The sequence below is a fragment of the Rattus rattus genome, chromosome 2 (genome assembly GCF_011064425.1).
Source record: "Rattus rattus isolate New Zealand chromosome 2, Rrattus_CSIRO_v1, whole genome shotgun sequence".
NCBI classification, from domain to species: domain Eukaryota; kingdom Metazoa; phylum Chordata; class Mammalia; order Rodentia; family Muridae; genus Rattus; species Rattus rattus.
The window spans coordinates 179415275-179429799 of NC_046155.1; the positions used below are offsets into that span (position 1 = coordinate 179415275).

The 14525-nt window shown below is 45.4% G+C and overlaps 1 protein-coding gene across 1 annotated transcript; it reads left to right on the forward strand.

The window, feature by feature from the left end:
- Positions 1-2023: 2023 nt before the first annotated feature.
- LOC116892740 (zinc finger protein 485-like) lies at positions 2024-14104 on the forward strand. Its single transcript, XM_032894614.1, has 5 exons — positions 2024-2086; positions 2878-2969; positions 7761-7887; positions 8442-8573; positions 12372-14104. The coding sequence occupies exons 1-5, from the start codon at positions 2035-2037 to the stop codon at positions 13700-13702; spliced, it is 1734 nt and encodes a 577-aa protein (XP_032750505.1). The 5' UTR covers positions 2024-2034; the 3' UTR covers positions 13703-14104.
- Positions 14105-14525: the final 421 nt, after the last annotated feature.

The window sequence follows — 14525 nt, forward strand, 5'->3', positions numbered from 1 at the left end:
GCAGGGGATGGAGAGGCTGGGGGCCTGAGAGTTGGCCCAGCAGTAAAGAGTCCTTTCTTCTCTTGCAGAGGATTGTTCCCTGTGCCCACAGATAGGACTGTCACAAATGCTGGCTCCAGCTCCGGGGGATCCAACACCCTTGGTAGGTATTGCATGCGCATGAACACACACGCACATGCACACACACATACACACACACACATGCACATATACACACACATGCACACACACATACACACGCACACACATACACGCACACAGACACACACATGCACATACACATACATACACATGTACACACACATAAACACACGTGAGCACACACATACACACACATGCATGCACACACATACACACGTATGTATACACACATATACACACACATGCACACACACATACACACACATACAGACACACACACACATATACACACACACACACACAACGACACACACACACACACACACACACACACACACACACACACAGACACACACACACACACACACACACACACACACACACACACACACACACACACACACACACAGACACACACACACACACGCACACAAACACACACACACACATACACACACACGCACACAGACACACACACATATACACACACGCACAAACACACACACACACGTGGGGGGGGCGTGGGGATTAAGAAAAGGGAAAACTAGATGGGTGCTCCTTCCATACAAAGCTCATTGGTTTTGAGACTTGACTGAGTGACTGGCATCAACTCACTGGTGGAGAAGCTGTTGTAGAAAGAGTTCTGTCAGACCATGTCAGTATGCTGAAGGTAGGGTACATTGCACAAATATGTGCACAGATGAAAGGTGTGTAGAGCCTGGTGGAGTGGGGGGGGTGGGTCAAGAAGGAATTTCTTATATAGGAAATGCCTGTCTCGGCCACCAGCCACGAATTCTTGCTTTTAAAATTTGTTGTTTGCTTATTTTGTGTGTACCTGCGCCTGTGCCTGCAGGAGGTGCAGTGCCCGTGGAGACCAGAAGAGGGCATCAGATCCTCTGGGGCTGCTCTTACAGGCAGCTGTGAGTCACTATGTGAGTTATGGAGCCAGAGTTCGGGTCCTCTGGATGAGTAGTAGCAGTTACTCTTAACCGCTAAGCCATGTCGCCAGCTCTGATTTTATGTGTGTGAGTGCTGCATGCATAAAGAAGTCAGAGAGTAAATATATCTTCCAGATGTCAGTTCTCTCCTGCCGTGCCGGAGCCTGGGATGAAGCTTATGTCCTCAGGAGGTTTTTGTTTTTTAAATCTGTGGTGCCACCTCAGCAGCTCCTTTCCACCCTTTCTTAAAAAGGACTTTTGTAGGGCCAACAGCATGGCTTGGTGGGTAGAGCCATTTGCTGTCAAGCAAATGACCTAAGTTTGATCCCCAGGACGTACATGATAGAAAGAAAACCCAGACTGGACTTTAGTGCTGTGGCTCCCCTCCAGAAAACAAGTTTAAAAATACTCTATTCATCTTCCTGTGAGACTCCTAACAGTGGAAGCAGGAGCTGTCTCTAACTCTGTTGCTTGCCTGGGGGACCTTTTCCTCCTACTGGGTTGCCTTGTGTAGCCTTAGTAGAAGAGGATGAGTGTAATCTTGATACGCCACGACTGGTCAATATCCATGGAGGCCTGCGCGTTTCTGAAGAGAAATGGAGGGGTTAGGAGGGGGCGGTGGGAGGAGAGGAGGAAAGGGAAACTGGTTTGGATGTAAAATAAATAAAATTAAAATAAAAAAAAAAAAGAAGGACCCCGTCTGGGCTCCGAATGGCTCTACCTTGCCAAGCGTGGAGTATACCAGACACTGTCCAGTGATTATCTCATTGACCTTCTAAGAGGGAGGCTTTGCTGACATCGTCTTCCTATTAGGAACATGGAGTCTGAGGACATTTCATCTCCTGCCTGAGGTCACCGAGCTGTAGAGCTAAGGATTTAAACCCAGACCGTCGGGCTCCGTACCCCTCACCTGGTGCTCCTACTTATAGCTCATGCAGTATTTCCTTCTCTCACCATGAAGAGAAAGAGTGTCTCAGAGGTGAAGACTGCAGCCCCAGTTAATGAAGGTGAGAGACACATGTTTAGGAAAAGGCAGGTTTGGGTAGTGGGGACCCCCTAGACCTGACTGATGGAGTTTAGACGTGAGATGCCCCCTGCACACCCCTAAATATCTGCTCTCGGAATTCTCCTTAACTGTTTTGGTTAATTGTCTACGGCTGTGATAAACACCATGACTAAGGCACCTTATAGATCTAGGTGAATGGGTGTCCTCTGGGTAATTCTCCGGGGCATCTCTGAGCTAGTAGAACACGTTCAGAGTCAAATGTCGGGATCAGTTGCTAAATTCATCCACCCTTACCCCCACCATGTGTATGTATGACTTTCTGAATCTAGTTCTGCCCTTTCACCACGTGAGTCCCAGGGATCAAACTCAGGTCCTTAGTCCTAGAAGTCCATGCCTTTTATCCGATAAGACATCCGGTTGACCGGGCACAACAATGTCTAATGTACAAGAGATGTCTCAATTTAAAGTTGTATTGCCTCTCCTTCCTTAGCAGCCCAAGTCTTTCCCTGGAAGTGTGCTTTCCAGTTTCTTGTGCTATTCAGAAAGTGCTACATTCATAATCAAGTATTTGTGTATCCCTTACTATACAGGCATACTTTTCCACACATGTGGTAGCCTACCATGGGTACCACTGAGGGTCTTGGTTTGCTCTGAACAATCAAATACCCACCTGGAATGTAGGACAGGGCTTAGTACACGGCGTTTGTTCCCTGTAGAGCATTTCCTGTGAATGGGTTTTCCTACTCTTAAAAGCCAGAGTGGTCTCATGACTTCTTCTTCCCCCTCCACCAGCCTTACCTTCACCAAATCCTGATCAGACACCAAACCAGCTCTCTGAAAAGAAGCGAAGAATTCCAACCACATCTTTGCCAACCTGGTACAAGGTAAGCTGTTGACCAGAAACTAGCTTGGTCTGGAGAAGGCTAGGACAGTCCCACCTTTCTCCCCTGCTTGTACATACATTGTACCTTCAAAGGACCACCCAATGGGAGGGATTTTCCTAAGAGAGGCTCCCCCCCCACTTCCTAATTTCCATCTCTGATAGGATGACACCAACTTCATAATTTTCCTCCTTCTCTTTCCTTAAGATTGATTTTGTTTTCGCCATGTGTATGTGTGTATATATGCGCATGTGAAGGCAGTGCCCTGGGAGCTAGAAGAGGACGCCAGACCCCTAGAGCTTGAGTTCCAGGTGGTTGTGAGCTGCCAGACTTGACTATTGGGAACTCAACTCTGATCTCCTGCATGAACAGCGAGCGCTCTTAACCACCTAGTTATCGCTGATGTGAAGCCCTTGCTTCATTTTCTTTGTAGCAGTTCTCGCCATCTGGCGATATGTTATATTTTTAACTTGTTCGTTGCTTATCTGCTCTTCTCCATCTGCAAAGGGTGGGGACCTTGTCTTTTGTTGACTGGCTGATATATCCCCTTTTCTCAGATAGGATGTGTTGAATGGCGGAGACTGAAAGGTCTTGGTGGGAGGGGGTGCCATTTTCAAGGGGAGAATAATACCAAAGCAGATCGTCCTTTGGGGAGGGTGTGTGTGAAATGTTTATTAATGCTGCGGATAGACAGCAGCACTGTAGAGCCTCTGAGGACGGTTCAGACCCAAGAGGCAGAGAAGGGAAGCAGAGGCCCCTTCCTATAGATCTCCGAGGAAGAAGGAAGTTTAACAACGTGAGCCCACATGTAGGTAGCAGGGGAAGAGAAGGGAGTTTTGCAGAAGGGATGCAGGAATGCAGGGAGTGAAGAGGGCACATCTCATGATTTGCATCTATTATACTCACGGTCTTTTTCCACTGGTAGCCTGAGATCTGTGACCTCCCCCAGGGAAGCAAGAATGATGCCCACCATTCTCCTTGAAGCTGGGGACCTGGAGACAGTCTGGGTGCTTGGTTAGATGTTCACAAACAGGCTCTCCCTCCGTGGGAAGCGTGCTCCTTTCTTTACAGATGAAGGAGAGACGGTTGCAGGCACAGGCGAGTCTGGAGTTTAGCAAGCACTTGGTGTATGGGTGGAGTGAGTGAATGGACAGTGGGTTAATGAGTGCACAGATGAAGGAATGGATTCGTGAATGGCTCTTCTGAAGCTGTCAGCCTTGACGTAATCCACCTGGAATCCACACTTCCTCCTTATTCTGGCGCTTCCGATTTTTTTTTTTTTTTCTTTAGGAACACCTTGTCTTCCAACCACTTTGGATGAAGCTGATATCTTTAAAAAATTTTTTTTAAGTTAACGACTTTATGTTATCCAATCATTTGGTTTAGCATCATTTTCTTTGACAATTCCACACATATATAGAGAGTATCGTGAGCATATCCATACACACATCCATTGTCCTTTCCTGGCCCCCTCCCATTACTGCTTGCCAACTAGAATCACCCCGAGCCCCTTCTGCTTTTGGGTCTGTTTTGGCCCATGAATGGAATTAGGGTTGTTTGCATTAGCATGGGTGTGGGGTTATTTACTGTAGTGTGGGAAATTTACCACCAAAAAAAACGACATTCCCCTCCCCTGGCAAACATTAACCACCTATAGCTCCTGAGGGACAGCTGGGGCCTCATGATCCCCCTCCCTGCTATAATTATGGGATGTTGATGGGCCTACTCTTGTGCAGGTATCCACAACTGCTGTGTGTTCATGAGTGCAACGGCCATGTCATGTCCAGAAGACAGCGTTTCACAGCTCTCTGCTCCATCCTCCAGCTCTTACCTTCTTTCCACCTCCCTCTTCTGCAGTGTTCCCTGGGCCATGGATGGGGTGATGTAGGGAGAGGTTGGTCTGAACCTCACCCCACTTCCAGGCTTACTCAGGGTCATAGTGATTGAGTCAAGGCCAGGCGTGTGACTCAGTCCCGACCAGTGAGAACTGGTCTTGAGACTGCATTGACCTCAGGGTTGCTTAAGCTGCTGGGACAGAATCCTGGAGGGGCACTGTGGCAAATGAGAGTTCCTGAGGAGAGATGGGGAGAGATGGGCAGCCATCAGCAAGTCTGAAGTACCTGCAGGCTCACGTGGGCTTCTGTTCAGCAACTGGAGGACTGGACTGTTTTTCCTAATAGCAGCAGCAACATACACATATACACACAATGCACATACAGACACACACACACATGTACATGCATACAGATATACATACATACATATACACACCCACATATATATACACATACATGTATACACCCATATATACATACACACCATATATGTACACATACACACTGTATACATATACAGTCACAGAGACATACCCACTATACACATACATATACACATACACCACACACACAGAAATTGTACATATATACACATACACATATACATATACATTATACACATACACACAAATAGTATACACATACCCATATACACATACATACGCATGTATATACACATACCCAGATACATATACATATACATATTACACATACATATATGAATACACATACTACACATACACAGACACATATACATACATATACACATATACAGACTACACTCAAACATATACATACACATATGCATACACATATACATACACATACACATTGGACATATACATAAACACATATGAATACCCACTCTACACATATACACACATAGCCACTGTGCACACATACACATACACATACACAACACAGATATACACACCTGCATATATATATACCACATATGCATACACATATCCATCATACATATACACCACACAGACATATTACACAGATACACAGACATACTACACAGATACACAGACATACATGTACACCACGCACACATACACATACACAGAAACAATAATTTAAAACTCACAAGGAAGCTATAAGAAGTGCACAAAGGTCACCCAATGTCTGGAATTTGCTGACATTTCTCCTATTGCCTTGCCATCTGCATACTTATTTTCAAAGCCATTGAGAATAGAGTACACACTGTAGCCCTCGCCTCTAAATATGTTAGTCCATGTTTTAGTGACCATTGTTTTCAATGCTGGAAACTGAACTGTACTGTTAGTCACTCTTCCCATCTCACAGAGATGGGGACAGAGGCATGGGGAGTCACTCACTCGAAGACCCCCAGCTCTTGGTGGTCAGGGAGATTCAAGCCCAAGACCCTGGCCCTGACTCCACATGCCTCACAGAGTGCTCACTCTAACAACTACAGTGCTAACCTTCTCCCCTTCTTTCTGTGTTCTTTCCTCTTGAAGCTGTTTTCCTTCGCTGCTCACCCCCTGAGGGACCTGCTCTGCTCTGTCTGCTCTCCTCTGCCTCCTCCTCGTCACTGGAGCTCCAACTGTTGTCTACTCTTTCAAGCATGTGGAGAGGTCTCCGTGGCATGATGCTCTTCTAGCACCATGCCACATTGGGATGCCCCTGAGGCCATGTCTAGGCCCCTCCTCCCTGCTCTACACTGTATACTCTAGAAGGACATACATTTGGCTGTGGCCATGTGAGGTGTTTGATAGAATGGCGCTGTTGTCCTTCCATGTTAGTCTGTGTGCTAGCATCCGAGGCTGGCCAAACCAGGGACCTTTGATCTTGTTCTTCCTCAGGAAGCTGGGGAGGGTTCACCTCGGTTCAGTCCATGATCTGAACCAACAGAAGCGGGGTATAGGAAACAAACCTTTGGTCTTTTCTTTGGTCCTTCTAAAAGCAAATTCGGGGCCAGCGAGATGGCTCAGTGAGTAAGGGTGCTTTTCAATACCCACTCTTTGTCAGTGAGCCATCTCTCCAGCCCCTGATTATTGAACATTTAAAAAAAAACTTATGTCATAGGTTTCCAATATCCCGTTAGCCAAACCTGGGTTCAGAATGGGAAGAGGATGCATAACCACACACCCCTAGTTTCATTTCTATTGCTGTGATAAAATACTGTGACAAGAAGCAGCTGAAGGGGAAGTTTATTTGACAGACCATTAGTATGGGGAAGTCAAGGCAGGAACTTGAAATATCCCACCCACCATCAAGGGCAGAGAAAGGAATGTACCTACATTGCCTGCTTGCTTAGCACTCAGCCAGATTTCTCTACTCTTATACTGTCCAAAGCCAAGACTAGAAATGGTGCATGCACACACAGACTGCATTTTCCCAGCCTAATGAACTCAATTATGATATCCACCCCCTTTCCACTCCTCACAGACCAACCTGATCTGGACAGCTCCTTGTTGAGACTCTTCCTGGGTTTTTCTAGGCCTTGTCAAGTTAGTAACTAAAACAAATGAGCACACTGAGGGCCAGAGAAATGGTTAGCAGTTAAGACCACTTGTGTCTCTTGCAGAGGACCTGAATTTGGTTCCCTGCACTTATATTAGGGCAATTCACAATGGCCTATGACTCTAGTTCCAGGGGAGTTGAGATCCTCTTCTGACCTTTACAAGCACCTGCACACATGTGACTTAAACCACATAAACATACCCATATACATTTACACACACACATACACACACATAACCATACACACACACACACACACACACACACACACACACACACACACACACACACACACACACAAATGGTATGGACCTAGTACAAAGTGAGGAGGTACCAGGGCTATCTCCGAAGTCTGCAACGGTGTAGAATTCTGAATACAGCCCAAACTCCCACTTCTTTGCATCTACTCTCCTGGGCCAAGGGAAAGACGAGGCCTCGTATGAGCGGTAGTGGGACTTTGGTGTTATAGGAACCAGTGATCTTCAAAGATGTAGCTGTGTACTTCAGCCAGAAAGAGTGGCAGCTACTGGAGCCTGCTCAGAAGGACCTGTACAAGGATGTGATGCTGGAGAACTACGGGAACCTGATCTCTGTGGGTAAGGATGACTTCCTCACAGTTCATACTGGCCTCGTGAGAGCCTGTGGGTCTCGATTCTGAGAGGCTGTGGTTTGTAGGGATGAAAGCTACCATCAGACTAAATTCAGACACTGCAAATTAGACACTGTTGGTGGCATCCTATACACGGTGCTTTACAAAAGCCCTCGGCTTCAGAAGCTCAGTGTTTAACTCATATGCAGAATAGAAGCTGGAATGTGTTGGGAATGGGTGACTATTCCTCTCCCTCCCGGTTTCTCACCTTCACTGACAGATCTGGCTTAAGTCACAGGAGCCCAGTTAAGCCAATCCTGATGATCAGTGGGTTAAAAAATGGGCTCATTGGAGGGTATGGTTGTGAGTTGGTCTTTTGGACTATTAACATGATAGGGAGGCAGGGGCAGGACAGGGTGAAAGACGTGATTGCCTCCACATTCCAGCTGGCTGTTCTTTGTGAAATCTCCCTCCTTTCTATGAAAACGTTTGTTTTTGAAACGTGATTCCTGGGAGGCATGCAAAAGTTTATCTTCTTCCTCTTCTTTTTCTGTGGGACAGAATATTATATTTTTAAGCCAAAGTTGATCACCAGATTGGAGCAAGGAGTTGACCTTTTTGCCAAAGAGAATGATGTTCCTGGAGACCCCCAGCAAGGTGAGGCAGGAGTCAGCAGAAGTGACACCTCTGCAGGTAAGTTGGAGGGACATTGCTAACGTCTCTGTAAGCTATCGTCTTAGTTAGGGTTTACTACCGTGAACAGACACCATGACCAAGACAACTCTTATAAGGATGACATTTAATTGGGGCTGGCTTACAGGTTCAGAGGTTCAGTCCATTATCATCAATGCAAGCACATGGCAGCATCCAGGCAGGCATGGCATAGGAGGAGCTGAGACTTCTACATCTTCATCTGAAGGCTGCTAGAAGACTGACTGCCATGTGGTTAGGATAAAGGTCTCTTTGTCTACCCCAACAGTGACATATTTTCTCCAACAAGGCCACACCTACTAATAGTGCCACTCCCTAGGTCAAGCATATTCAAACCACCACAGCTTTGATTCCTGACCTCCACCCCACTGGGGAGATGACAGGGTGACTGCAGACCTCGATTCATTTGAGGCAAACTTTACCTTTCTGCTATCCCCAGAGATGTTTGCACTCTCCCGTTTGGTACCACACGTTTTCCTTCTCTCATGTCCTCTGGGGATGCAGGTGACAACGACAGCCTGACTCTAAACTTTTATACTGGATCTCTCCTCTGCAAATGGTGATTCTCCACTGTGTTTCAATTATTGCTCCCACCAGAACATTTTGCTTTTTATTTTTTACCTGTGTGCATGCGTGTGTGTGCACATGTCAGTGTGTGTGTTGTGTTCTCATGAAGATACACTTAGAGACCAGAACGAGACATCAAGTGTCTTATGCCATTTTATTTTATTAAGACAGAGCCTCTCACTGAGCTAGAAGCGAACCTTTCTGGCTAGGCTGCCCAGCTAGTAAGTTCTCAGAATCCTTCTGTCTCTGCCCCCTAATGATGATATTACAGGCATGTAGCTATGCCTAGGATTTTAGTGCGTGCTGGGGATTTGAACTCAGTCCCTTATGCTTACAGATCAAGTGCTCTACCCATGGAGCCATCACCCCAGCCCCTAACTTTCCTTTTTGTGTCTATAGCTCAGTGTCTTAATTATTTAAAAGATATTAATATCATTGTTTTTTAGCAGATTGGTTCCTACCTGATCTTAATCTTTTAAAAACAATCCTACATTGACCTACAAAAATAACAGTGCCTTTCTGAATCAGATTATCATTACCAACCACTTCTGAACCTCAAGAATCCATGTAGATGGCATTCATTAAGATAATATATGCAAGTGGAGTGAGGGTGAAACAGTCTTGCTGTTTCTAGCCTGAACTTGTTCTTGGAATCCTCCTGCCTCAGCTCCTAGGTGCTGGGATTATAGACACACAATGTCACACTCAACTAATATATGCATTTAAGAATTCCAAGTTGTGGAAAGTGGTGCTCATTAGAAATAATGATCTTGGGACAGTGAGATGGCATATGGGTAAAGGTCCTTGCTTCTAAGACTGATGACCTGAATTCAATCCCTGGGATCCACATGGTGGAAGGACCATCAACAAGGTGATGTCCTGTCAGGCATATTCGTGATCTGGTTATTAGTTCATTTGGATGTGAGACGTGATTTGTGCCAAGTTGACAAGGGGCATCTTGTGATGGCTATTCCTGGTTGTCAGCTTGACTACACCTGGGATGACCACCACATTGTCCTCTGACCTGAACAGGTGTGTAGTGCTTTACACATGCCCATATCCACACTCAAACAATAAATGTGATTTTACAAGCAATGATCTTGGTGCACACCTTTAATCCCAGCACTAGGGAGGCAGAGGCAGGCACATGATCTCGCTGAGTTGGAGTCCAGCCTGATCTACAGGGTGAGTTCCAGGACAGCCAAAACTACACAGTGATATCCTTACTCAAAACAAAACAAAGCAAAACAAACCACCGATACTCTTTCTTAGTCTAGCTTCTAATTCTCTTATTTTAGTCTTTTCATTTGCTTTTAAAGTTGCATATAAAGTAACAGGCTTCATTATGACATTTTCTGACGTACTTCTTGTCAGTTGTCCTACCCCATCCGTTTCCCCACGTTCCTCCCAGTAGCTCCCCTTCTGCATTTACAGTCAGATGTCTTCTGTCACTTTCCTCCCTCTCCCTCCCTCCCTCCCTCCCTCCCTCCCAGTCTTCCCTCCTCTGGTGGTCTCCTTTCTAGTTTCATGACCTACACCCACCAACTCCCACACATGTGTGATGCATGCAGGAAGATTGAAAATATGCAATTTTGGTCCTTCAACAATTTTGACTTGTTTTTCATAACATAATAGTTTTCTGTCCTTTTTAGAAAAAAAAATTCATTATGTTACCTGTCTCATGTATCATGTTTAAGACAAATGATCCTAGCACCTATTCACTATGACTGAAATTTGAAGTAGGAGCATTGTGGTGGATGGTGTTGTGGCTGTTAGGACAAAGAAGGTCCAGGTGACTTACGCTTACCTTTGTAATTCTGATGTCTGGAAGTCCAGTTTTGGGGTGCAAGCATGACCGAGCCCTAGAGAGAGCCTCTTTTTGGATTGCATATACCAGTTTCTTCTGTATGTGCTTACGTGATGTAAATAGGTCTAGAAAGATCTCTGGCCTTTTATTAAAACACTAATCCCATTCGCGAGGGGTTCATTCTCATGACATAACTGCAGGGCCCTACTTTCAAGGGTCATTATATTAAGGATTGATCAGGAATGACACCAACATTAAGTTAATAACAGAAATAGAACATTGAGAACTCCCGTAGTCTTCTGGTGGAAGTACTGGTTGGTAGAGGTATTTAGGAGAAAATAACCATTAGCCAGTATCCACTAGAATTGGACAAATATGAGCATCGCAACAACTGCAGTCCCAAGATACAAACAGGATACAAATGTGTATTTAGAGTGCTTCAAACTGAGGTCTAGCCAAATGCCAATTAGTGAGAAAATAATGAAATATATATATTTGGTAATTTGTATAAAAATATTATAAACAATGCAAATGAGAGAGAACCATGGTACAGAATCACATTGGTCACTCTAACACAAAGGACATTAACTACAAAAGGCCAGATCCTTAAGAGTGCATATTGTAGCTGCATTTAAAATGGCTAAGACAAAACTAATCTACCCTGTTAGAAGCCAAGGTTTGGGCAGGGAGACGGCTCAGTAGGTAAGGGCACATGCCGCCAAGCCTGACAAACTGCGTTGGTTGGATCCCAGAACCCGTATGGTGAAAGAAGGGAGCCTCTACCTTCCACATGTAAACTGTGGCATAGCCTGTACACCCCACCCCCTCCGATACATACATCCCAAGAATGTGAAGACAATGAAGAGGCAGAAAATGAGAGGGGGCTGGGGTAGAAATGATTACCAGCCTACTTCTAATCTTAACCTGGAGGCCACAGACATGGATATGTTTGGTCTGTAAGCACCAAAGGAGCAAATGTTTTACATTTTATACTTATTGTACACACATTATACTCTAGCTACTGGTAAGCATTTTTCATTAAAACAAAACCAGACATGAAACCTATTTCTGTTCTAAATCTCCTGCATGGAGCTGGAGAAATGGCTCTGTAGTTAAGAGTGTTTACTCTTCTCCCAAGGACCAGGAATCAGTTCCCGGGACCCATGTCAGGCAAGTCGACTGCCTGTCATGTTATGTCCAAGACATCTGGTGTCCTCTTGTGCGAACAGGCACCTGCACTTACGTGCATATACTTACATAAAAACACTTGCACAGACACACACACACACACACACACACACACACACACAGAGAGAGAGAGAGAGAGAGAGAGAGAGAGAGAGAGAGAGAGAGAGAGAGAGACTCTCTCTCTTAAAAAGATTTTCAAACCTTTAAATCTCCTTCAGGGAAGAAGACAGGGAATAATTCCACAAAGGCAGAAACCCGGAAGCCAGATAACTCTAAGAAGGTGTCACAGGAGAAGCCGAAGAAGGCAGATCAAGGGGGTGGTTCCCAGAATTTGAGAGCAGAAAAGACCTCAAAAAGTGATGACAGGCCATCTCAAAATAAGAAGTGTGACTCAACTTCGACTACAGAAGCAGGCAAAACCACCAATGCTGGCAATCAGGAGAATGAATCTGCAGCCCCGGGGACATCTTCGAGTCAAACACCATCAACTACAGCACCACAGAGCGCTCCTCCAGAAAAGTCGACATCAGGGAAAGATGGTCAAGGAAAACCACCGAACACCAGCAGTTCCACAAACCCAAAGCGCAAGCCTGCCCGACAAGGTAAAAACCACTTTAAATGCAAGGAATGCGGGAAAACCTTCAACCAGACCCTCCACCTCGTGGAACATGAGCGAATCCACACGGGAGAGAAACCCCACAAGTGCGACACGTGCGGCAAATCTTTCCGGCACCTCTCATACTTCCTCACACACTACCGAATTCACACGGGCGTGAGACCATACAAGTGTAAGGAGTGTGGGAAAGCCTTCAACAGCAGCTCCACTCTCAACAATCATTGCAGAATCCACTCAGGCGAGAAACCCTTCAAATGCGATGAGTGTGGGAAAACCTTCAAGCAGAGCACGAAGCTCACCCGTCACCAACGGATTCACACCGGGGAGAAACCCTACAAGTGTGGAGAGTGTAACAAGTGCTTTGGCCGCAGCTCGTCCCTGAGGGAGCACAAGAGGATTCATACCGGAGAGAAGCCGTACCGCTGTCAGGTCTGTGGGAAAACCTTCAGGGTCAACTCACATCTTTCAGAGCATCAGCGGCTCCATTTAAAGGTGAAGCCCTACAAGTGTGATAAGTGCGGGAAGCACTTCCGAAACAGCTCGTACTTGACGGAACACAAGCAGATCCATGTGCCCGGGGCCCGAGTGGACTGCCCAGAATGTGGGAAAGTCTTTGCTTGCAAAGTAGCCCTTCTCAAGCACCAGAAGAGACACGAGGCGAACTCCAGGTATCGGTGCAAGGGATGTGGAAAGACTTTTAGGTGTAAGTCAAGCATCCAAAGACACGAGAGGCTGCACGCTGGGGAGAAACCTTTTGTGTGCACTAAGTGTGACAAAGGTTTCACTGACAAAACTACACTGAATAATCACTTGAAAATCCACTCTGGAGATAGGCCGGATCCATGCGCCCAGTGCGGGAGAACCTTTAAAAAACTGGCTACCCTGCTGATTCACCAGAAAAAGCATAATAAGAAGAAACCCACAGATGAATAAAAGACCTTTCACTAGAACTCACATTTGGGTCTTTGGGACAAAGTTAAGAGAAACAATATACATGTACAGTTCCTCCATTTCTTAGTAGTTGTTTTTAAGTAAGCCGGTAGTTTTCTAGAAATGACTGTTTTTAACCCTTTCCCCTACTTGGAGCATTTGTGCAATATAAACAAACATTTTGCTGTTGTTACTATTCCAACAGACAGGTACTACCATCAACTGCATCTGTGGATAGAGGCAAAGGATCCACAAATATCCCACAATGTACTAAACAGACTCCCTTGCCTTCCAGCAACTAAGGAAAATGTGGCTGGCATTCAGATTTGAGATGAAATTCAGGTAGAGTTTTCTCTGCCAGCCACCACAGTAACCACTAATGAGGTATGGCCATTTAAATATCAAAATGAGCTAAACATTTAAATGCAAACACTTGGATGAATCATTGACATTCCCAATCCTCAATGGCCAGTGAACCTCACTGAGGGGCATCTTCGACAGTTAACGTTTTCAACACTGTGGAAGATTCTGTTCAGAACTGATCTTAATGAGCAACAATTCTTTCATGGGATGACCCCGAGGCAAACAGGACACAGCTTTGTGACACTGAATCTGTGCTTTATTTTATTTTATTTTATTTTAACAGCGGAATGTAGCATTTTGTAAGGTTTGTGAATGTTCTGGAGCCTGTGATGTTTGGAGCACTTTTAGAGCTCTGGTTGGCCGGTGCTCCACCCGCAGGACTCCTACCCCTATGTGTTCAGTAGGTTACTAATAACGTCGTTGATAACTGTGAGCATTTGTTGATCGTTATCTACCTATCAAG

What these genes read in the sequence shown, in the direction of transcription:
- LOC116892740 (XM_032894614.1), top strand. Translation starts at nt 2,035, where the DNA reads ATGAAGAGAAAGAGTGTCTCAGAGGTGAAGACTGCAGCCCCAGTTAAT. An exon ending in CTTTGCCAACCTGGTACAAG is followed by an intron (nt 2,970 to 7,760) that starts GTAAGCTGTTGA and finishes TTGGTGTTATAG; the next exon opens with GAACCAGTGATCTTCAAAGA. An exon ending in CGGGAACCTGATCTCTGTGG is followed by an intron (nt 7,888 to 8,441) that starts GTAAGGATGACT and finishes TCTGTGGGACAG; the next exon opens with AATATTATATTTTTAAGCCA.